Source organism: Trichechus manatus, unplaced genomic scaffold (genome assembly GCF_000243295.1).
Source record: "Trichechus manatus latirostris isolate Lorelei unplaced genomic scaffold, TriManLat1.0 scaffold00106, whole genome shotgun sequence".
NCBI lineage: Eukaryota > Metazoa > Chordata > Mammalia > Sirenia > Trichechidae > Trichechus > Trichechus manatus.
Genome location: NW_004444042.1, coordinates 7992607 through 8015946, shown reverse-complemented (window position 1 = coordinate 8015946; position 23340 = coordinate 7992607). Strand labels below are relative to the sequence as shown.

The 23340-nt window shown below is 38.0% G+C and overlaps 1 protein-coding gene across 4 annotated transcripts in view; it reads right to left on the bottom strand.

Annotated features, from left to right (window-relative positions):
- The window catches only part of MICU1 (mitochondrial calcium uptake 1), a 302123-nt gene that overhangs the window by 135100 nt on the left and 143683 nt on the right, over positions 1–23340 (bottom strand). For all 4 annotated transcript variants that reach the window (XM_004383247.3, XM_023737695.1, XM_023737697.1 and 1 more), the window contains one exon: positions 20879–20993. In XM_004383247.3, the coding sequence (XP_004383304.1) occupies positions 20879–20993 (115 nt within the window). The remainder of the gene's footprint in view (positions 1–20878; positions 20994–23340) is intronic.

Here is a 23340-nt window from a genome sequence, read left to right as displayed (position 1 = left end):
TTTAACAAATTGTGCTGGCATGACTGGATATCCATCTGCAAAAAAATGAAACGAGACCCATACCTCACACCATGACAAAAACTAACTCAAAATGGATGAAAGACTTAAATATAAAATCAAAAACGATAAAGATCATGGAAGAAAAAATAGGGACAATGCTAGGAGCCCTAACATATGGCAAAAACACAATACGAACCATTAAGTAACAATGCACAAGCACTAAAAGAGAGACTAGATAAATGGGAGCTCCTAGAAATCAAACACGCTCATCAAAAGACTTCACCAAATCCCATAAAACAAAATGGCACTAATGAGGCGCAGCAGTCCAGGGACAAGGACTAGATGGCAGAAGGGGACAGGAAAGCTGGTGATAGGGAACCCAAGGTTGAGTAAGGACGGTGTTGACATGTAGTGGGGTTGTTAACCATTGTCATAGGGAAACATGTGTACTAACCGTTTAATGAGAAACTATTTTGTTCTGTAAACCTTTCTCTAAAGTGAGAATAGCAGCACAAATAGAAGAATGCAATCACTGTCACTGAACTGTGCATGTAGAAATTTTTGAAATGGTGTATCTTTGGCTACGTATATTTTCACCAAAAAGAAAAAATGTTGAGAAGGGAGATGGTTGACATGTCGTGGGGTTATTAACCAATGTCATAAAACAATAGGTGTACTGACTGTTTAATGAGAAACTATTTGTTCTGTAAACCTTCACCTAAAGTACAATAAGAAAAAAAAAAAAAAAGTTCAATGTTAAAAAAAAAAAAGAAGACTTCACCAAAAGAGTCAAAAGACAACCTACAGACTGGGAAAATATTTTTGGCTACAAAAATCTCATCAGCGTCTAATCTCTAAAATCTACAAGATACTGGAAAACCTAAACAACAAAAAGACAAATAACTCAATTAAAAAACGGGCAAAGGATATGAACAGGCACTTCACCAAAAAAGATATTCGGGCGGCTAACAGACACATGAAGAAATGGTCACGATCATTAGCCATTAGAGAAATGCAGATCAAAACTACAATGAGATATCATCTCACCCCAACAAGACCAGCATTAATCCAAAAAACACAAAATAATAAATGCTGGAGAGGTTATGGAGAGTCTGGAACACTTACACACTGTTGGTGGGAACGTAAAATGGTGCAACTACTTTGGAAATCGATTTGGTGCTTCCTTAAAAACTAGAAATAGAAGTACCATACGATCTAGCTATCCTGCTCCTTGGAATATATCCTAGAGAAATAAGAGACGTCACACAAATAGATACATGCACACCCATGTTCATAGCAGCACTGTTCACAGTAGCAAAAAGATGGAAACAACCTAGGTGCCCATCAACAGACGAATGAATAAACAAACTATGGTACATCCACACAGTGGAATACTAAGCAACAATAAAGAACAACAATGAAACCATGAAACATCTTATAACACGGAGGAAGTTGGAGGTCATTACGCTGAATGAATTTAGTCAGTCACAGAAGGACAAATATTGTATAAGACCATTATTATAAGAACTCAAGAAGGTTTAAACACAGAAGAAAACATTCTTTGATGGTTACGAGGGTGGGGAGGGAGGGTGAGGGTTATTTACTAACTAGATAGTAGATAAGAATTATCTTAGGTGAAGGGAAGGACAGCACACAGTACAGGGGAAGTCAGCAACTGGACTAAACCAAAGCTAAGAAGTTTCCTGAATACAGTCAAACAGTTTGAGGGACAGAGTAGCAAGGGTAGGGGTCTGGGGACCATGCTTTCAGGCGACATCTAGGTCAACTGGCATAACAAAGTTTATTAAGAAAATGTTCTGCATCCTACTTTGGTGAGTGGCATCTGGGGTCTCACAGGCTTGCAAGCAGCCTTCTAAGATGCATCAACTGGTCCCAACCACCTGGAGTAAAGGAGAATGAAGTACACCAAAGACACAAGGAAAGTAGTAGCCCTAGAGACATAAACCATAGACTTCATCAGCCTGAAACCAGAAGAACTAGATGGTGCCTGGCTACCACCAATGACTGCCCTGACAGGGAAGACAACAGAGAGTCCCGGATGGAGCAGGACAAAGGTGGGGTGCAGAACTCAAATTCTAGTAAGAAGACCAGACTTAATGGTCTGACTGAGACTGGAGGAACCCTGGAAATCATGGCCCCTGGATTGTCTATCAGCCCAGAACTAAAACAATTTCGGAGGCCAACTCTTCAGACAGGGATTGGACTGGACTATGGGACATGAAGTGATACTCGTGAGGAGTGTCCCGCTTAGCTCAAGTAGATACAAGAGATTAAACGGGCAGCTTCCATCTGGAGGTGAGATGGGAAAGCAGAAAGGGTTAGGAGCTGGTTGAATGGACATGGGGAATCAGGGGTGGAAAGGAGGAGTGTGCTGTCATAGTATGGGGAGAGCAATTAGAGTCATATAACAATGTATGTATAAATTTTTGTATGGGAAAAAAAAAGAATGTAATGCATTTATAAACTGGGAAACTAAAATACTCAACAAGCTGTCCCAAAGTATCTTCTTAATTACTCCTCTTCCCTCTTGATCTATAGTTTCTACTAACTGAATGATTTTTTTTAATTTCATTGTGCTTTAGGTGAACTTTTACAGCACAAATTAGTTTCTTATTCAAAAATTTGTACACTAATTGTTTTGTGATATTGGTTGCAATCCCTGCAATGTGTCAGCACTCTCCTCCTTTTCCTTTACACCCTGGGTTCCCCGTGTCCACTCGTCCAGTTTTCCTGTCCCTTCCTGCCTTCTCGTCTTTGCTCTTGGGCAAGTGTTGCCCATTTGGTCTCACATAGTTGACTGAACTGAGAAGCACATTCCTCATGTGTGTTACTGTTTACTTTATAGGCCTATCTAATCTCTGGCTGAAAGGGGGACTTTGGGAGTGACTTCAGGTCTGAGTTAGCAGGGTGTCGCAGCGGCCACGGTTGTCGGGGCTGCGGAGACAGTAACCAATGCCACAACTCTTACAGAGAAGTGGGGCCAGGAGGGTCACTCTGAGGAGTCGAACCTCGGCTTCAGTCCCAGGAGTTTATTTTATAGTCAATACAGCAAACAGTGAAGCATATAACAGAACAATGGGCTTTGGGTGACTAACAATAAGTTTCAGGCAAGGGAGGAGGAATTCAGGTAAACAAGCCCATCAGTAACGGGTTTGGAAAAACAAGTCATGACAAGTCTCAACATGTTGGGGACAAGTCTCAACATGCTGTGCAGCATAGAGGCCTTTATACATCCATATTTTAATGGCACATATCCCCACAGCAGGGTGTCTAGGGGTCATAGTCTCAAGGGTTCCTCCAGTCTCTGTCAGACCAGTAAGTCTGGTCTTTTTTTGTGAAGTTGGATTTTGTTCTACATTTTTCTTCCACTCTGTCTGGGACCATCTATTGTGATCCCTGTCAGAGCGGTTGGTGGTGGTAGCTGGGCACCATGTAGTTCTTCTGAGCTCAGGGGAAATTAAGATAAGTCTATAGTTATCACGGAAGCCTACAGAGGATTTAGGATTTGAGGTGGGTTTATGCCCAAGTCTACACCTAGATCTACTCCCCACATGCATAATCAGTGAGGTTTTTGGAAAATACTAGTATAAATATAATAAGTAACATTTACTGAGGGCCTACCCTGTATCAGGTACTGTTCAAAGTAACTTGTATGTTACTTAGAACAACCCTATAAGGTGGTAGTACTGGTACCAGTAGTTATCACCATTTTACACATAAAGAAATCGAGGCTTACGTAGCTAAAGCTGGGATTTAAATCTTAATGGCATGGATCCAGAGTTCACTCTCACAGATGGCTGTTAGGATGAAAGATAAAAGATTGAATAAACTAGAAAGGGATGTCCTTTGCTATAAAGGGCCAATAGGATCCAATAATTAAACCAATAATTAGAAAATATCTTAAGCTTGAAGACTCTAAGATTACATCCTTAAGTAAGACACTATCACAGAACAATTTATAGTCATATTTAAACAAACACAAATCCTGCTTCCAGCAATGTACTGCATAAAAACTATAATGATTATAACAGATAGGCTGGTTCTTATGCTATACATAACACTGAGCTCATCTCCTTTGCTTTGAATAGAGGCTTTAAGCTTCAGGAATTCTCTAAGACATTAACTCATTCATCTAATATTTATGATATTGGGGATAAAATAACTAATATTTATGGCCTTGGGATGAAAATATAAGACAAAATTTCTTGCCCTCAGAGGAGTCACAGTTTACTTTTCTCTATAAAGGAAGTTAAAGAAGTCAATTAACAAAATTAATCATAAAAACAATTTTTTTGTTGACTTTCATTATATGCTGAAAATTTTATACCCATTTTGTTTACTTATCAAATTATTTTGAAACACAACTGGGAAGTGTGATCATTTGACGATCTCTTTAGAAGTTTTCAATAGCTGAATTTCAGCTCAAGATTTCAAAAACTCATATCATCACTAGTAATTTTTTAAATCTATCGGTTCTGCACTTGATTCCTTCTAGAAACAATACTTTGTCTCTCCAAACTACTACCAATAATTCTTAATTCAAAAGCTGACTAACAATCTCCTACCATGTGCTAAAATAAATTCTAGATGGATTAGAGAGTTAAATGCAATAAATAAAAGCATGAAGTAATTAATTGGTGATGGTGATGGGAGAGGGAGGGAAGTGCTGAGATTCAAGACATATTTAGGAGCCAGACTTTCTGGAGCCACTGAGACTGGATGAAACTACTGCCCTGAGGACATCTTTAAACCTTCAACCAAAACTATATCCTGCAGCCATCTTTAAACCAAACAATAGTTTAGCTTAATTAGTACAGAATGCTTGCCTGAACATTGTGTTCTTTTAAAGAATTATCTGTATGTGATAACATTGACAATAGCAACTCAAAAGGTTAGATGAGAAGCTCAGGGAAAGGTGAGTTTATGTTAATTATGATGAAATAATTTGGAAAATGATATAGAGAAAGGCAGCACAACATGAAGAATGTAACCAGTGTCAGTGAATTACACATGTAGAAATTGTTTAAATGATATATGTTTTATGTGTATATTTTCACACATACATAAAAATGATATCAAGGAGTTTAAATTGTGGACTTGATTGATTAGAAACGGCAGATGAAGATGATAACGCTCCAGTTTCTGACATAGTTAACAGGTGGATGGTGGTGCCACATTTGCAATAAGAGGAAGTAGTCAACGCTGGATGTGTTGAGCCTGGGCAACATCTATATGGAGATAAATTGGCAGTTGGATATCTTTATCTTTTTATCTTTAGAGGAGAGGTTTCAGTTGAGAGTTGTTAGCATAAAGATGTCAACTGAAGTCACAGATGTAATCAACTAGAGTAGAATAAAAAGAGAGCCTAGAGCTTTGGAAGTTCCTGGGTGGCATAAATGGTTAGCAAACAGTTAAGTGCTCGACTACCAGCTGACAGGTTGGTGGTTTGAAGCCATCCAGAGGCCCTTTTGAAGACAGGCCTGGCGATCTTCTTCTGAAAGGGCACAACCTTGAAAACCCTATGGAGCAGTTCTAATCTGCACACGAGTTCATGATGAATTTGAATTGACTCGATGGCAAGTAATAACAGAGTAAGCCTTGAAAAATGTCAACATTTAAAGGTTGGATGTAGGATGGTGAGGTAGCAAAGGAGACAAGAAATAGTATACCAAGAGATAAAAAAAAAAAAAAAAAAAAACCAACCAGGGAGAAGAGAGTTTCAAGAAGGCAGGAAGTGAAAGGTCAAGTGAAATGAAGATTAGAAAATGTTTAGATGTCTTATCAACAAAAGAGGTCATCTTGATTACCTTAACAACAAGGTTGGTGGTTTTCTGTTTGTTTGTTTTTGGTTTTCGGTAATTATGCGGGCTGAAGCTACACTGGAGTGGTGGGAAGAATGAGCAAAAGATAGTGAAATGGAGACTGTGAGTACAGATAATTCAAGAATATCTACTGTAATGGGAAGAAGAGACGGTGGTAATTAGGGGACATATGGAGATTAAGGAAGGTTTAATTTTATTTTTTAATGGATATACTTAGAAGCTAAGGAGATTCAGTTGAGAGGGAGAGTGTTTGAGTATACAAGAGAAAAAGGATAATCAGCAATGTAAGATTCTGAGAGGAGGGCAGAGGATAGGATCCAGTGTGGTAGTGAAAGGAGTGTTCTTAGTTAGAAGTGCAGAGTCTAGGAAGAAGTTTCCACTTCTGATGTAACACCCTTGTCAGAAATGGACGACTAATGAATATGTCCATCTACTGATGGCCAGGAATGTGGTCAGGTGGAATACTGTGGTAGGCTGCCCAGATTCCCCCTTCTGTACTGAGGTACTCATTCCCCCAGGTGCTGAAAGTATTGGCTACCAACAGCTCACAGCTAAGCTCTCCTCTTAGGAATAGCTCTCAGCAAAAAGGAGTCACTATTCCCAAGGTCACAAGCGAGCCTGAGGTCCTAGCCCTGCCCTAGGGACAGCCCACATCCAATGACTAGTCCATGCAAAAGAGGCATATAAAGGTCTGACCCCCTTCCCTCAAAAGGGGATGATTCTCTTTTCCAGAACTCCCCAATGGAAGTAGCTGAGGTCTTCATCGCAACTGCACTGCAGTTCAACTTCTCCTTCTACCTAATCCTGATACTTTCATTCCCTCACAAATGTTGTTGCTGACAGCACTCCTCACAAACGTCCCGTATGTAAACCTCCATCTCATAGGCTATTTCTCCAGGAACCCCACCTAAGACAGTTGGTGCCAGGAGTGGTGCAAGGAAGCAGACTCTAAGATAGTATTTTGGAGATGGATCTTTGTAGCAATGAGGACCCCATCGCTGGCGGTGGGTAGAGAATGAATAACCTCTGGCATGCTGTATCAGTGAAATTGTTAAAACTTTCTCCTATGGTGAACTGGAATGAAATAATGGTGGACAGGAATGCACTGGCAGGTGCGATACCTAAGGTGTTCAAGGGGATTGGGAGAAGTAGTAGTTTTAAGGACAAGAGAACTGGATAGCTCTTGCTGGGCACTCACTATCAATGCATTGGGAGAGCAGTCTAAAAAGTGTGGTTCCCACTCTCCCACCCCTAGTATTACTTGGTCATTTATTACAAATGTAAATACTCAGTCAGAAACTCTGGGCATGGGGTCTAGCAATCTGTGTTTTAAGGAATTCTTCAGGTGATTCTGATACACACTGAAGTTTGAGAACCACTGAGCTGGAGAAAGACTATGAAAGGCTGAGGGTGATTAATTCCCAATTTAAGGCAAAATATCAAAGTCAGAGAACCTCCTTAGCACAAAGGTAATGGAGAGATTAGTACCACTCTAAAAAAACTAAAGGATGTACCCATCTAATTGACCAGTCTGACCCATGTAATACGCAGACAGTAGACTACTACAAATTTAATCCATCAGTAGCCCCAACTGCAGGTGCTGTGCCAAATGTGGTATCTCTGCTAGAGCAAATTAACATGGCCTTTGCTGAAACACTGCACAAAGATTTTATAGACAGTCATTTTGGTGTCACCCCGACAGTGTCACCTGGTGTGGTCCACACCCTTCGCACCCCCCCAGTGATGCCATGAATGGCAGTTTATGTTATGTTGGTACGTGTTATGCAGCCACTGATCTGGTGAAAGGTTTTTTTTAACCCCCATCCCTATCAAGAATACAGAGCTGAAGGAGTTCACATTCATATCAGATGGACAACAGCACATTTATGGTTTTACCCAGGGATAGGTTAATTCTCCTTCTGTTATAATCTAGTTAAATTAGATCGGACTGTCTGGACATTCTGCAGGCCATCACATTACTCCCCATATCAATGACATCATTTTAATTAGACCAAATGAATACCAAATAGCAAGTACACTGGAGACTTTGGGGAGATACATGTGCTCTAGAAGGTGGGAGAGAAACACTGAGGACTCAGGTGCCCACTATGTCAGTAAAGTTGTTAGGGTTCCAGAGGTGTGGATTACACTGGGACATCCCTTCCAAAATAAAGGATAAATTATTGCATCTCACACCTCTCACCACTAAGAATCAAAACATCTGGCTCTTAGGCTTTGAGACGCAGTATATTTTAGACTTGGGAATACTGCTGTGGATCATTGACTGAGCACCATCTTTTTTTTTTTAATAATATCAGCCTATCGTTTACTATCACATACTTTCCACAAATAACTAAATTACCACTTGGAGAGAAGCGAAAAGTCCTTATTTTCATTCCCTCTGTACTTTGTCTTTTATCCCTATGAACGTTTTTAAATGAGCTTTATGATTTCAATTGCCACTTGATAAACTGCCATTCAGTGGCGTCACTAGTGGGGTGCAAAGAGTGTGGACCACACCAGGTGACCCTGTCAGAGGAGGTGACACCAAAATGACTGTCTATAAAATTTTTGTGCAGTGTTTCAGCATAAATTTATTATTTTTTAATAAAAATATCCCTGAAGTTAGTTATACCAACAAAAAAACAAATTTCATAAGCCCAGCTTACATGTATCAATACACCTAACAAGGCTAAAACTCTATGCTAAATTACTTTGTTTTTAATGATCTTTTTTTTTAAATTGTAGTTTAGATGAAGGTTTATAGAACAAATTTCTAATTAAACAGTACACATACTGTTTTATGACATTGGTTAACAACCCCACGACATGTCAACACTCTCCCTTCTCGACCTTGGGTTCCCTATTACCAGCTTTCCTGTCTCCTGCCTTCTAGTCCTTGTCCCTGGGCTGTCGTGCCCCTTTAGACTCTTTTTGTTTTATGGGCCTGTCTAATCTTTGGCTGAAGGGTGAACCTCAGGAGTGACTTCATTACTGAGCCACACTCTTAGGGTCTCTCCAGTTTCTCTCAGGCCAGTAAGTCTGGTCTTTTTTTGTGAGTTAGAATTTTTTTCTACATTTTTCTCCAGCTGTGTCCAGGACCCTCTATTGTGATATCTGTCAGAGCAGTCAGTGGTGGTAGCTGGGCACCTTCCAGGTGTACTGACTCGGTCTGGTGGAGGCTGTGGTAGATGTAGTCCATTAGTCCTTTGGCCTAATCTTTCCCTTATATCTTTAGTTTTCTTCATTCTTCCTTGCTCCTGAAGGGGTTAGATCAGTGGAGTATCTTAGATGGCCGATCACAGGCTTTTAAGAACCCAGACGCTACTCACCAAAGTAGAATGTAGAACATTTTCTTTATAAACTATGTTATGCCATTTGAGCTAGATGTTACCCGAGACCATGGTCTCCACAGCCCTCAAACCAGCAATTCGGTCTCTCAGAAAGTTTGGATGTATCTATGGAGCTTCCAAGACCTTTCCTTGCACAAGTTGTGCTGGCTTCCTCAGTATTGTGAGCACCATCTCTGCCTGAGGCCAAGAGCAGGAAAGGGTTCTGCAGCAGGGCCAAGCTGTGGTACAAGTAGCCTTACTTCATGGGCTATATGACCAGGCAGATTCTATGGTATTATAGGTAGCTGTGATATAAAAGATGTTTTAGCTGACAAGTTCAGTATATAATTTGTAAAAGGCACTAGATATCAAGACTTTATCCATTCATCTTTAAGAAAATTCTGGGGATTCAACATCAGGTCATATTCCTATTCTCAAGGATCCTATAAGAGTGCTACCACATCCACTGAATGAGCCTCCATTATTTAGGGAGTCTTCTGGATTTACAAGTACCTTCTTGAAAATATTTCTAGAATTAATACGGGAACTTATAGGTCCCTAACAGTGTGAATTCATCTCATCTAAAGATTTAAAAATTTTTAAATTTTGTTGTGTTATAAGAAACGTAATTTTGATTTTTGGAATAAAGGGTGACGAGAGACAAATGCAGATGTCCCTTTTGGTAGCTTAGCAAAAAGCTGGCTTTATAGATCTGAATTAGCTGAATGGAAAAAGAGGCTGACACCACCCAGAGGGATGTGTGGAGGCTCCCTGTTTCTAATAAGACCATTTTCTCAACCAGGAAGCTCCCAATGTTACACATCCTCCTGGAAGTTCCTTGCCTCCTACCCCTGTAATTACAGGAGAGGTAAAGGGACAAGGTCTCCTGCTTGCAGCCCTTTCCATGATGTGCTCAGTCTAGCAGTGTCTGCCCCAACCAAGCACACCTCCCTAATAAATGGCAAGAGGATGGGACTAGGTCATGTTGTTGCTTCTCTGCTTGTGAGTTTTCCCAAGAGAACTTATTTTAAATTACACTTACACTGCATATATACTGCTAGTGGTGTGTGTGTCTGTGTCTCCTTGTTACAACAAAAGGAACAAAGTAATTTTGTTGGATGAAGAATTTCCTAAGAGGCAGAGAAGTTAGTCTACTTTAACATTTTACCAAAGACCACTCTTTTTCTCTTAATTTATCTTGGTCCAGATTCTAAGTGCTTCTTCCCACTGGCAGAAGGAGATCAAGGAAGAAGGAAGCCCCATGTGTCTAACCAATTTTCACCACAGGAAAGCCCAGAGAGTCAACCACAAAACAGAATTATGACTAGGGTTAGTCTTACAAAAGACCAAAGAGGGATTTCCCAATGCGTTTAGTGTAGAACAAGAAGGCAAATTACCCTATCTGTGAGAACGATGGCATTAGGATAAAACAACGCTCTACTTTCAGTATTTTCATCTCCAATGCTGGAACAAGTTAGATCATTCACCTATTTTGCAATAAACTCCAACAGATAACTTGTTATTCTCTCGTCTGTAAGACAATTTCTTTTCATTAGACTCAAATATTACTTGAATATTACTTTACACACAGCCTAGACTTGAAAAGAAACTATTTAAGGAAACACTGCAGTGACTCCTGTGGGGAAAATAATTACCCATTAATTTACTTGCTTTATAAGTCTGGGTTTTGGATGGTTGCTTTGCTCAGTGTGAGGCATCCAATACCTTCTCTCTCATGAATTCATATTCACTTAGCTTAAGAGCAACTTTGGGACAGCTGAATGAGCACAGGAATTATGCAATTATCTCAGGGGCTTCAAGGAGTTAATGTGACCCATTTGGTTCCACATAACAGATTAGATATCCAAAGTATTTGGCCTATGGAGGTATTCTAGGTACATAAATACATTTAACTATAGCTCTAAGCCTCTATATTTTTGAACTATAAGACTCTAACACCTTTTCCTTTTTTTTATTTCCGTACAATAAGGTGCCAGTAAAACGGACTTCTGGAATTCTATGGTTCCAGCAAACACAGACATAATTGAAAGACAGGCTTTGCAAACAGGTATTAAAAAAAAAAAGAAAAAAAAGAAGTTTCAAAACCATCAGAAAAGTTTAATAACAATGCTTACCACCCCAAACACCTGTAACTGTTATTAATCAGCAATAATTAGAGTAGCTACCTATTTTTTCTCTGTGGCTAAAAGAAAAAAGAAAAACAGTGTAGAGAATTATAGCGCTTACCAATATTCATGTTTCCCTTGAAAAGGATGGTGGTGGGGAGAGCACGCAAGACGTTACATGCTACTATAAAAACTTTGGCTTTTATTTTGAGTGAGATTTGAATCCTTGGGGGATTTTGAGCAGAGGAATGATACCATCTTATTTAAGTTTAAATGTGCTGAGAATGGGCTGTAGGGAAGCAAGGTTGGAAGCAAGGTGACCAAATAGGAAGGTATTGAAATAATCCAAGTGACTTATGAGGTGTCTTGGACAAGGGTAGAAGCAGTGAGTGTAGTGAATATTCTGGATTCTGGATTATTTCAAGGTAGAGCTGACAGTATTTCCTGACAGATCAGAAATGCAATTATCCAGACTATTTTCTTTTCTTTTTTTTTAATGCATACACACAGACACACATACTTACACATTTATGTATGTATGTGTATGCATGTATGTAATTACAGTATCATACCATATGTACGTTTTGACTCATCAGTACACTGTGAACATTTTTCCATGCTAATCCGTGCATTACATACATTATATTAACAGCTATATAGAATTTCACTGCATAAATGTATTATAATTTGTTAAACCATTTGTTTGATACTTGAGTTCTTTCTAATTTATTTTTCAACCATCAACATGCTTATATATGCAATTAGTTTCTTAGCCTAAACTTGCAGAAATGGAATTTTGGGGGCAAAATTTATGAAAATGTTTGATAATCACTGTCAAGATTCTAAAAAATTATGACAATAATTTATGCTCTCACCAATACTGTATAAAAGCCAAAATCAAACCCACTGCCGTCGAGTTGATTCCGACTCATAGCGACCCTATAGGACAGAGTAGAACTGCCCCAGAGAGTTTCCAAGGAGCGGCTGGTAGATTTGAACCGTTGATCTTTTGGTTAGCAGCCGAGCTCTTAACCACTGTGCCACCAGGACTTCAAGGATAATACTATATTAAGAAAAAAAAACCAAACCCGTTGCTATCAAGTCGATTCTGACTCATAGCAACCCTACAGGACAGAGCAGAACTGCCCACAGAGTTTCCAAGGAGCGGCTGGTAGATTCGAACTACTGATCCTTTGGTTAGCAGCTGTAGCTTGCTGTAGCTCTTAACAACTGCACCACCAGGGCTCCCATACTGTATAGTCAATTAAATTTAAATGTCAATTCCAACAGTTACTTCTGGATATAACAAATGGTTTTGGGAACATTATGGATTTGGTAGTCAAATGAGAAGAAAAACAATAAATTACCTCTCCAAAAAAGGTAATCAATCCTGTTTTTTATCCCAATCTCTTGGAGCCCTTTAGATTTTGCAAGTGGTTTAAGTTTAGGAAAGAATACACATCACGCGGTTTTGGGACTGAGTTTAACCAGTTTAACTTTAGGGCAGACCTGGGAGTAAAGCTGTCCAAGATGCAAGGTACAGCCAAGATGCCTACACTTTGTACAGCTCCTAGACAAACCCATATCCTGTGATTTACTGGTCTACAGTCAGTCACAGGGTAGCCAGGACTCCATTAAAATAGGATTGGGGAGGGGGGCACATAAGTTGCTCTTCCCAGCAGCACTTATTAGAAGGATCTGGTTAGAATACCCAAGCTTCTACTCTAACAAATTCTAACTATAAAGAAAAAACACTTAGAAATTTAATGTATGTTCTCAAAACAAACTTAAAATTTATACTGACTCAGTCTTGCTTTTATTTGAAAACCCTAAAACAATGATATGAGACAGTTACTATGGGTTCACTATTACATACAGGTTCTACAATGGCTAAATAAGAGCTCCTTATTCTTTATGGCATCTCAGTATGACATACTTATTTAATGGCAATTGGCAAGGTTTTTTAAAATAATATGAAACACTACATGTTAAGAAAGGCACCCTGGTGGCTCAATGGTTAAGCGTCTGGCTACTAACTGAAAAGTTGGCTGTGTGAACCCACCCAGGGGCTCCGCAGAAGAAAGACCTGGTGATCTGCTCCCATAAATATTACTGCCTAGAAAACCCTATGGGGCAGTTCTGTTCTGTCACATGCGGTCGCTATGAGTGGAAATTGACTGGATGGCACCCAACAACAACAACATATGTTAAGAACCTGAGTTTAAAAACTTTGTAAGAAAATTGTAAAGTTTTTCTGAATTTCTTCAACAAGGCTTTAGCTGCACTCTTATTCTAACTACTGCTTTTATTCCATTTATAATTTTTCCAGAAAATACATTTCAGCTGATTCCAAAAAAAAGGGGGCGGGGGAGAGGCTTATAGTTTCACACTGAACACAAGAAACATCAGCTATCTGTGAGCTATATCTCAGCCTCAGTTACTTGATGACCTTCAGAGTGCCGCCAGAAACAGTCTTTCATTTAAATTGCTCTTTCTTACACTGTTGTTTGACAGTTGTGCTATAAGGAAGTGTATTTAATGCCAGAGATGTCAAAAAGCTTGTATTTCCCAAGAGTTCCTGGGAGAGAGATTGTAAAATGTCTGCCAGTGCTTTACCCTTGCATTAAGGTCATGCTCTACTTTAGAAATATTCTGTCTTCAAATGCATGTTACTATCTTTACGTTAAATGACACATGCCTGTGTGATAAACCCCCACCCCATCTTCAGAGATCTTAAAAACAAACAAAAAAAAAACAACCGAACATCTGCTTGACTTTCACTTTATTCTATGTGGTTCCACTTCATTCCATATGCTCAATAGTAGCCAAAGTGACAATTTATGCCAAGATACAATTTTTATTGCATAGACGTTTAGAACTAGCTGCTTTAATAAAGAGATTGGGTTTTTGTTACTTAACCTATGCTCATTTGAAGTACTCTATTTTTATGTGATAGGGTCTGGCAGTCACCCAAAAGCTATTTGGTTTTTCAATTTAGTGTCCAAATAGAAAATTTTAGCTATACTAATTAATTTTCTAGCTTTCATCATGCATATATATCTAGAGAGGGAAAGAGTGAGAATAACTATTACTTTTAAACAGTTTTTAAATACTAGGCAGGATGCTGAGGGTACATGGAACAATATAACATCTTAGTATGTATACCAAGTAACCAAGGAGCCCTGATGGTACAGTGGTGAAAGTGCTTGGCTGCTAACTGAAAGGTTGGTAGTTTGACCCCACCAGCCTGTTCTATGGGAGAAAGATGTGGCTATCTGTTTCTTAAAGATTACAGCCTTGGAAACCCTATGGGGCAGTTCTACTCAGTCGTATAGAGTTGCTATGAGTTGGAACTGACTCGATGGCAATGGGTTTTTTGTTTTTTTTTTAATACTAAGTAACCATTCAGAAAAATTCTGATGGATATCTTCCCCAGAAGGGCAGTGATTACACAGATCTTTCAATGACAACCACTATGTTTTACCCTGATTCCCTTTTTGTAACCTCAAATTCCTCAGCACAACAAATAAACATTTTCTAAAGTTGTTCCAGGAGCAGGTAAGAAACAAATGATAATGCCTAAGCATAATCGAACACTTCAGCTGTATTTTAGGGAAATGCCAGTTACACAGATGGACCAATACATTTGATTCCAGCCCAGTCTCTAAGAGACAAACGGTGTGAAAAAACTGAGGCTGACAGACCATAAGCAAAGGTCTTTAAATATCATCAAACAATTATTGCGGGCTTGATTCTTACAGAGTCATCTCAACCATCAACACCCCAAAAACAGGACAGGGTAGAGCCTGAGGAGGCTACGCCAGAAGGTAGAAGAGTTTTAAGGGAGCTGACATCAGCGAAAATTTCTACAATCTGCTCCAGGGAAATGAAAGAAAGATTAAATATGGCAGAAAGGTACACTGAGGTCCGCCTGGCAGTGTAATCAAGGGTGGTATGGAGATGGATGGGTGGCTGGGTCTCCTTTCTACCTAGTAGAGATTCAAGAGAAGCTCCATTCCAAAAAGCCTTTCACTCAAATATTTTTAGAATGACTACTATTAGCAAGATATAGTGTTAGGTACTGTGGGGATACAAAGCAATATGACATAGTTCCTACTTCCTACCCTAAAGATATTATTTAGTGATATCATATTCACTACCTAAACTTTGATCAATTAGAGATTATTTGGAATTAACAAGTATTTTCATGCAAATCTCTCTAGAGCTACTATGGGACATCACAACTCATTCACAATTTAGTATAAAAATGTTTCAAAATTTTGATGGTTATTTTATAAAATCCTAGCTGGGATATGCTAGGAGAAAGGTAGTTTTGATTTGAAGAGTGAGGGGAGGAAAAAAAAAAAAAAAAGGTTAGGGCACTTTCTACAAGGCAGAGAATTTAGCTTATTTCAGTTTTACTTTTCCTGCAGCTTCCTCCCACTGGAAAATGTGGCCTTTGGATTTACCCAATGCTTTGCCGCTTAGGCCTTCTCAAGAACCTGAGAACCAAGGGTAGACCACATCCTCTTTTCTCTTCTAGAGTTCCTGTCTGATTCTCAGTTACCATAGGGAACTGACTCCATGGAAAAGTAGTAAAAGGTTTTACAGGCCAACATAAACCATTCAAGAGAAGACAAAGTATATGCAGACATAATTTTAGTGGCAGTATCAGCCCATAGAGAGTATAGAGAACACTCCTGACCACCACCTCATTCTATACTCTGTTCTTTTTATAGCCATAGCCCCATCTGGCTATTTATATTGAAAGGGTGGAGCTCCAGATCATATGCCCTTAACAAATTTCTGTAACATAACCAATATTCTTAGAATTTTCAAAAATATGAAAACAGATCTATTCAAATAAAACACAAATATGAAAAGGCTAATAAGGAGAACGGTTTCCTCACAGATACAAAGTTATAAAATCTTCAAAATAGAGTCAAAATACATTTATATCTTATTTTTATTATTAGTCATAATTTGCTTCTTTAGTTTCTGTTCTCCCCTTGGTCTTGTTCACCCTCAGAACTAGTCCCAAGCAACTGTTTCCAAAGAATAAATTTTCTTTTGCAGAGAAAGAAAATATTTGAATCTTCTAGTATAGTCACAGGCAGATTTGAGAGAGTTAAACACAAACACCACTTATTTTTTGCTCATCTGAACTAAAATTCCTGTGTGGTTTTTGATACAAAGATGTCAAAATGCTTTGACTTTCTTTAATAGCTGGGGATACTGAAATAGCATAGCATTCTCAAATTCACGTGGCTAAATGCATTTAACATCATCTATAAATATTTGACGATGGAGCTCTGGTGGTGCAGTGGTTAAGCTCTGGCTGCTAACCAAAAATTTGGTGGTTTCAAACCACCAGCTGCTCCCACCAGCTGCTCCATGAGAGAAAGATGTGGCAGTCTGCATTCGTAAGGATTATAGCCTTGGAAACCCTGTGGGGCATTTAAAAGCTGTTTTGACAGAAGACACTTTTTTTTTATAAAATCAATGAATTTAATTATAAGAACCGGTTATTTTAGAGAAGGAAATTACTAGTAAACTAATTCTAAGCATCTCTTACAGGCTAAAATAACGCTGAAAAAGATCAACCTTTCATGTGCTTTGTCTTACTCTTCATAATGTCAATTTAGCAATGGCAAATAATTCCCAAACATAAAAAAATAATAATAGCTAAACCAAATTTTCTCTATCACTTCTCCAACTCTGACGTTCCAATAAAAAAGATTTGCCTTAAATCTGCTGATAGATCTCAGCTGTTGGGCCTTTCCTGTATTTTTCAACGGGAAGGTTTTCACTCAACCGAAAAAAAATCTTATTTTCCTCTATAACATTTTCATTAGCTGGAATGGCAATGATCAGCATCATTCTCTCCAAGTCACATACACTTTTTGATCTGCTCTTGACTTCAGTAAGGTAAGAAAAATAAAACATAAAATTTCTTATCAATACTATTGTGATTTCTCAAACTGTTTGCATATTTTTGTGAGAAAGATGCATCACAATAAACATGTGATTTAACTTTCAGTATAACCAAATCCAGTTGTAGTGAAAACCTACTGAATTCAATTTCTGCATTGATTCTCTGAAGTCTAAAGAGGGAATCAAAATTAGAATACAGTGAATTATGCCTGATTTGCATTAGGTCCACCCCCAAAACTTTAAAGCCTTAGGTACTGGACATGCTATAGCATTTTCTGCTTCTGATTTTCCTAGTGGCTTTTGAAAGATTAAAAGTACATAGTAAGGAAAATTTCAATAATCAACTTTTGTAAGTGTTTTATTATTGCTTTCCTATCACCCCATCAAGCAATCTGAGGTTAATAATTTCAGTTAGAACACATATGAAGACAAAGAGCATAAAAGAAATATTTCATAACAGTCAATGGCCAAGATCCAGATTTTAAGTTACATCATCATCTAGTGAATTTTAGCATTAGCAAGAATGATCCAAATCAATAAATATTTAACATTCAAGATAAATCTTGATGCTCCTTCTCTACACCTAGTTGTAGAGAAAAATCTCTGACCACCAGCTAATCCTGAGGTTAGTTAGTGCTGAGAATTAAGTCATTAATAACCATGCGTGAGTATTTTCACTCAATTCCTATTAACCTCCTTTAAGGATCAGAAGCAATATACTGGTGCTTTTTGGAAATTATTTAATAATAGTAATAATAATCTCTTCACCTTACTTGGAGCCCTGGTGGCACAGTGGTTAAGAGCTCAGCTGCTAACCAAAAGGTCGGCAGGTCGAATCCACCAACTGCTCCTTGGAAACCCTACAGGGCAGTTCTACTCTGTCCTATAGGGTCACTATGAGTTGGAACTGACTCAGTGGCAATGGGTTTGGCTTTTGGTTTTCATCTTACTTAGAATTAATCTGAATTTATTTTACTAATGGGCAGTAATCTAATAAATACTTGGTATTCTACTTAATGTAGATGCTATGGCTCACACTGAAAATTCTTCAAGTAAATCTATCAAAATTGATCAGAGGGATGAGGTATAAACCAACAGAATTTACTAATGAGGAATAAGGGAGAGTATAAATACACACATTTTGAATTATTATAAGAAACCAAACTTGTTTGGAAATCAATTAATTAAAAAGCATCTTTCCCTCACTCTACTGATACTGTCTGTAGAATAAAGACATTAACAGCTACAAAGACTGTTCTCAATTTCAATATAAACAGCAAAGTCAAGTCTTATGTTTGCTAAACTTTTCTTCTGGAGAAAAGAAACATTTTATATTCTTGCTTTGTTACTCTGGCACAATGCTTTATATACAGTAGATACATTTGTAGAGAATATCATTACAAAGTAATACATTGCGACTACTTGTCATGAAGTTTACATTCTAGGTAGAGAGAAGAACAATGAGCAAGATAAACAAATAAGTTATGTAGAACGTTAAATAGTGGTAAGTGCCAAGGAAGAAATAAAGCAGAAAAGACATTTAGGAAGTATTTACGTGTAAGTGTGTGTGTAGGAGGGCATCCATTCTCCAAATCAGAGGGTACGTCTGCACGTACAGAGAAGAGTAAGAAATTCATGCACTACTTATTGTAAACATTTCTACCAAATTGGTTGTTATTCTGAGTGTGTGTATAATAAACTCTTGCTTAACTAAAAATCAAACTTCCAAAAAGTTAAAATAAAAAGAATTAACTCTATTTAATGGGGAAGTTACATTGCATAACATGCCTTCTTTGAAAAAGTAGCATTTCTTACTTTTATTTTAAGAGAGGTAATTATAATTTAGGAAGGAAAACAAATGATTTGCTATGTATAGTTGTCAAATTTTATTTTAGACAACATAGAAGAGTTTCTAAAGTATTTTAAGGTTCCAAGTGTCCATTCATTACGGTAGAGCGTTCATATTCTTCTCTTCAAAATGACAGACATTTCTTTAACACTACTGAGTCCATCAATTTTGAAAGAAAACATCTACTCAGAAATATGACAATCCGCTATCATCTGAGTGATACCCTTTGCACTGCTCTGGCTGGTTTTCAGTTAGAAATCCCAAGGAAGGCCCTTCCTACCCACCAAAGTAATTAGATGAATGCATACACACAGGGGGTTCACCACGAGTCGTAGTCAACTTGATGGCAACTGCTAATAAAAATCAAGATAGACTGCATAGTGACTGAATGCTAGGCACTGAACCAGGTACTTTATATGCACTATCACATAATCCTCAAGTCAATCACTCAGGGTTGGTATGATTGCCACCTTCATTTTACAGATGAAAGAGAAGAACAGTGACTTGTCCCAAACCACAAAGCTAAGAAGTGGTAGGGCCAGGATTTGAATTGAAGTCTGCCTCGAAAACCCACGCCCTACCAAAATAATAGCCAACTTTAATAATACACAATTTAAGATCATAAGTGTGCTTGTATTTAGCTTACTGTTTTGGATCTCTGTAATAAATAAATGTATATTTACATTGCTCAAGCACTGGTTCACCACATGAATTTATTCAGACACTGTGGTACCCAAAGACAGTAGTGGAAAGGCATAGTAGTCTATTTCCTCACTTCCCTGTCAATCCTTACACAGAGGAAGGCTAAATGTGGTCACAGCCATGGCAGGAACTGTGTATGTCATTTATTGATAACTGTATGTATTTTTATTTTTAGATGACTAGCTTTGAAAAGGCGAGGAAGGACTGGTCATTTTCATTTGTTAGGTCCCAGGAAGAAAAAGTTGAGAATCATCTATTTCAAACATACAAATCTAAACTCTTAGGTTCAATTTAGGTAGATTTTAATAGAATGTACACAGACAGCTATGAACATTTATTTTGTTTTCTTTTCCTGTATAGTTAAAAAAAAAAAAGTCACACTAAAGGGAAATGAAATTTAGAAACAGAGTAGCATACTAATCAACAAAGTTGTTTAGCTTAAAGAATATCAGAAATTCATCAGCGATCTAAATGAATCAAATTTGAGTTTTGAGACTACAGAAGTATTCCTCCAAGATGCAAAAACGAATATTCAACACAATCAGGGCAGCCAAGCAAATTTTCTACGTTAGTGGAGGAAATGATAGATCAGTATGTGTCTTATTGGGGAAGCAGTAACATTAAGGAGTCCCTGGGTGGCACAAATGGTTAGTACTCGATTATTAGCACAAAGGTTGGCAGTTAGAACCCACCCAGAGGTACCTGGCAATCTGCTTCTGAAAGGTCACAGCCTTGAAAACCCTATGGAGCAACATAGGGTAGCCATGCGTTAGAATCAACTTGATGGTTAAGTAACAACAACAGTAAGGTTAATGAAGGCTACAGAAATAGGCAATACATAATTCATCTTAACAGAAGACAGCCTCAGACAGTTAAATGGAACTTCATTGTTGTTGTTCTTAACTTTACCTGGACAACTTTTTCTTTTTCTTTCCCCTTCTCAGGTGGTTTTATACATGTTATAGAAAATTCAAAACAAATGAAATTTATAATTAACTTTACCAACTTTTGTCTTCTCCCTCCAATTAACTTAACTCTTTATAATCCCCATATGCTCCTTGCAAATGAATAAAAGGAAAAGTTTATACTTACTGGAAAGAACAGTTGTAAGGAAAATGTAGTCTGAAAAGGATATGAGCCCACATTCTCCAAGGGTGTAAAATATACTGCCTTCATCAGCAAATTTTTCTCGTTCCTGGGAAATTTTCTATTAAATGAACAGGTCCCACCAAAAGATAACAAAAAAAAAAAAAAAAAAAAGAAAGAAATAGCTGAATTAGAAAACAAATAGTAGGAGACAAGTCATCACTTCTCTGACAGTTTTATGCTGTTTATCAGAAGCATTTCTCTGACGGCCATTTCAAATCAATGGATCCTTTACAGTTTTCAAGATGATGAAAATTACAAGAAAAAATGTTTTTTGTTTGTTTCAACACTGGCTTAATACAAAAATTGGAAAATAATGTCAATTTTATGACCTGCTGCCATTTAAAACATTCAGGCCCACTTCAGGACTGATTTTGTTTCTTTGTTTTAAAAACAATCCACCTTCTTCTACAGAGCTACATAAAGGAGTAAAAAGAAAAAAAAAACAAACAAATGAAAAAACTAAAAGGAAATCAGTTCTAACTGTCAAAGAAGAACTATACCGTTAGTGATGAGAAATGAAGAGGTAAACAACTATTTCCAAGGCCACATAAATGTTCAAAAAACTAATTTCTGAAATACTAATTTTATAATCCCAGATATCTTAGTGTGGGAATGTAGAACCACATGCAAAGTAAACAGCATCTCTGAAATATAATGTCAAATCAGATGCACACACCAATTTTTAGGCATGATTGAATTTAATCATATTTACTGTTACCTTGGTGGAGGCGCCTACATTTCAGCTATCTGATGAAATGCTAGCTTTTACTCTAAGTATATATTTCCTTTCACAGCTTCCGTATGGCCTGTCTAGCAACTGTTCTCTTCCTTGGTGTTTAAGCAAACCTATCCTGTTTTTGGAAATCCTGACCAAACCATAATAGTAGTGACATTGAAGAGATTTTAAAAAACTGAAAAGGATCCACCGAAGAGTTAGACTTGGAACTGGTTTTCATAGTTCTGGACCAACTAAAGCTGTTCAGAGTTATTCTGGAGTACCAAAAAAAGAAACAGGAGGTTTTCAGAACTCAAACCAACAAAGCGCAATCAAATAACGTCATGCAAGCACAAAATAAGAGGCAGCACTGCAAGCATAACTTCAGGAGGAGTACCATACAACTAAACGAACAAGCACCAAAACACCAGCATACAGATATACAGCTATCCAACCGGTTACCTCTGTCTAGTGCAGATCCCATCATACACCACAAAGGAAAGAAAACTGGTTAACCAATTGAAAACACAAGCACCAAGTGAATCATCATGAAATCAGTTTGCATGATTTTCTTAGTAAACCCATTCCAAACAGCTTCTGCTAGAGTGCTGCTTGCCCCTACAAGGCAGTAACCCAGGGCCAGGTGAAAGTCCCGAGTGCCAACGAACTAGTACTAGCTTTGGTAGTGGAGTCTAGTTAGGAAAGGGCTTCTCTCACGTTATTTGTGGCTGAGAGCAGGCATGTTCTGCTTGACAGCATTTAGATACTAGGTTTTTTCGTGCTGACAACAAAGGTAAGCACATAGTTCAATACGTTCTAATTACAGTTAGACCTCATGCCACACTTAATCTTCTACCAAGAGGTAAAACACAAATGTCAGGCAAAAAAAACTACTGGCCAAGAACTAGGGCAGTAAAGCCTTTCAGTGGGAAGTTAATATTTAAATTTTCTCAAAAAACAAAACAAATGATTATATAGTTTTTACATTATCCAAGATACTGCAAAAGCAAAACATATGAATAGGAAAAAATACACAAAATGAGACTAGGCCCCCAAATGCATACCATTACTAGCTAGAACAATAAATGTGTACAGGAGCTGAGCACTTCATAGCGACTACAAACAAATCTTATGAGGAGATTTCTATAGCAATTAGAATAAATAATATATTGGTAGCCAGAAGTTGAGTCAGAGTCAATCCGATGGCAACCAGTTTGGTTTTTGTTTTTTTAGCCAGAAGTTGAGAAACAGACGAAAGTCTAAGGACAGAGTGAAACGGGGCAGCTAAGTCAAAGAAGCACACTACCCATTATTTTTCTAACAATCACCTGGACTACACTACTGCTCAGAAGATAATGAAAAGACAAATCTAGTTTTGTTGGTAACTTTTAATTTTCACGTAATTTCAAACTCACAGAGTTGAAAGATTTGTATAAGGAACTCCCATATATATTTTCTCCAGATTCACCAATAGTTAACCTATTACCCCATTTACTTTATCATTGTCTGTATTGTATGTATTTCGCCCCCTGCACAATTTGACAGAACCCTGGTGGCGCAGTGGTTAAGCACCTGGCTGCTAACCAAAAGGTCAGCAGTTGGAGTCCACCAGCCACTCCTTGGAAACCCTATGGGGCAGTTCTACTCTGTCCTATAGGGTAGCTGTGAGTCAGAATCGACTCAACAGCAA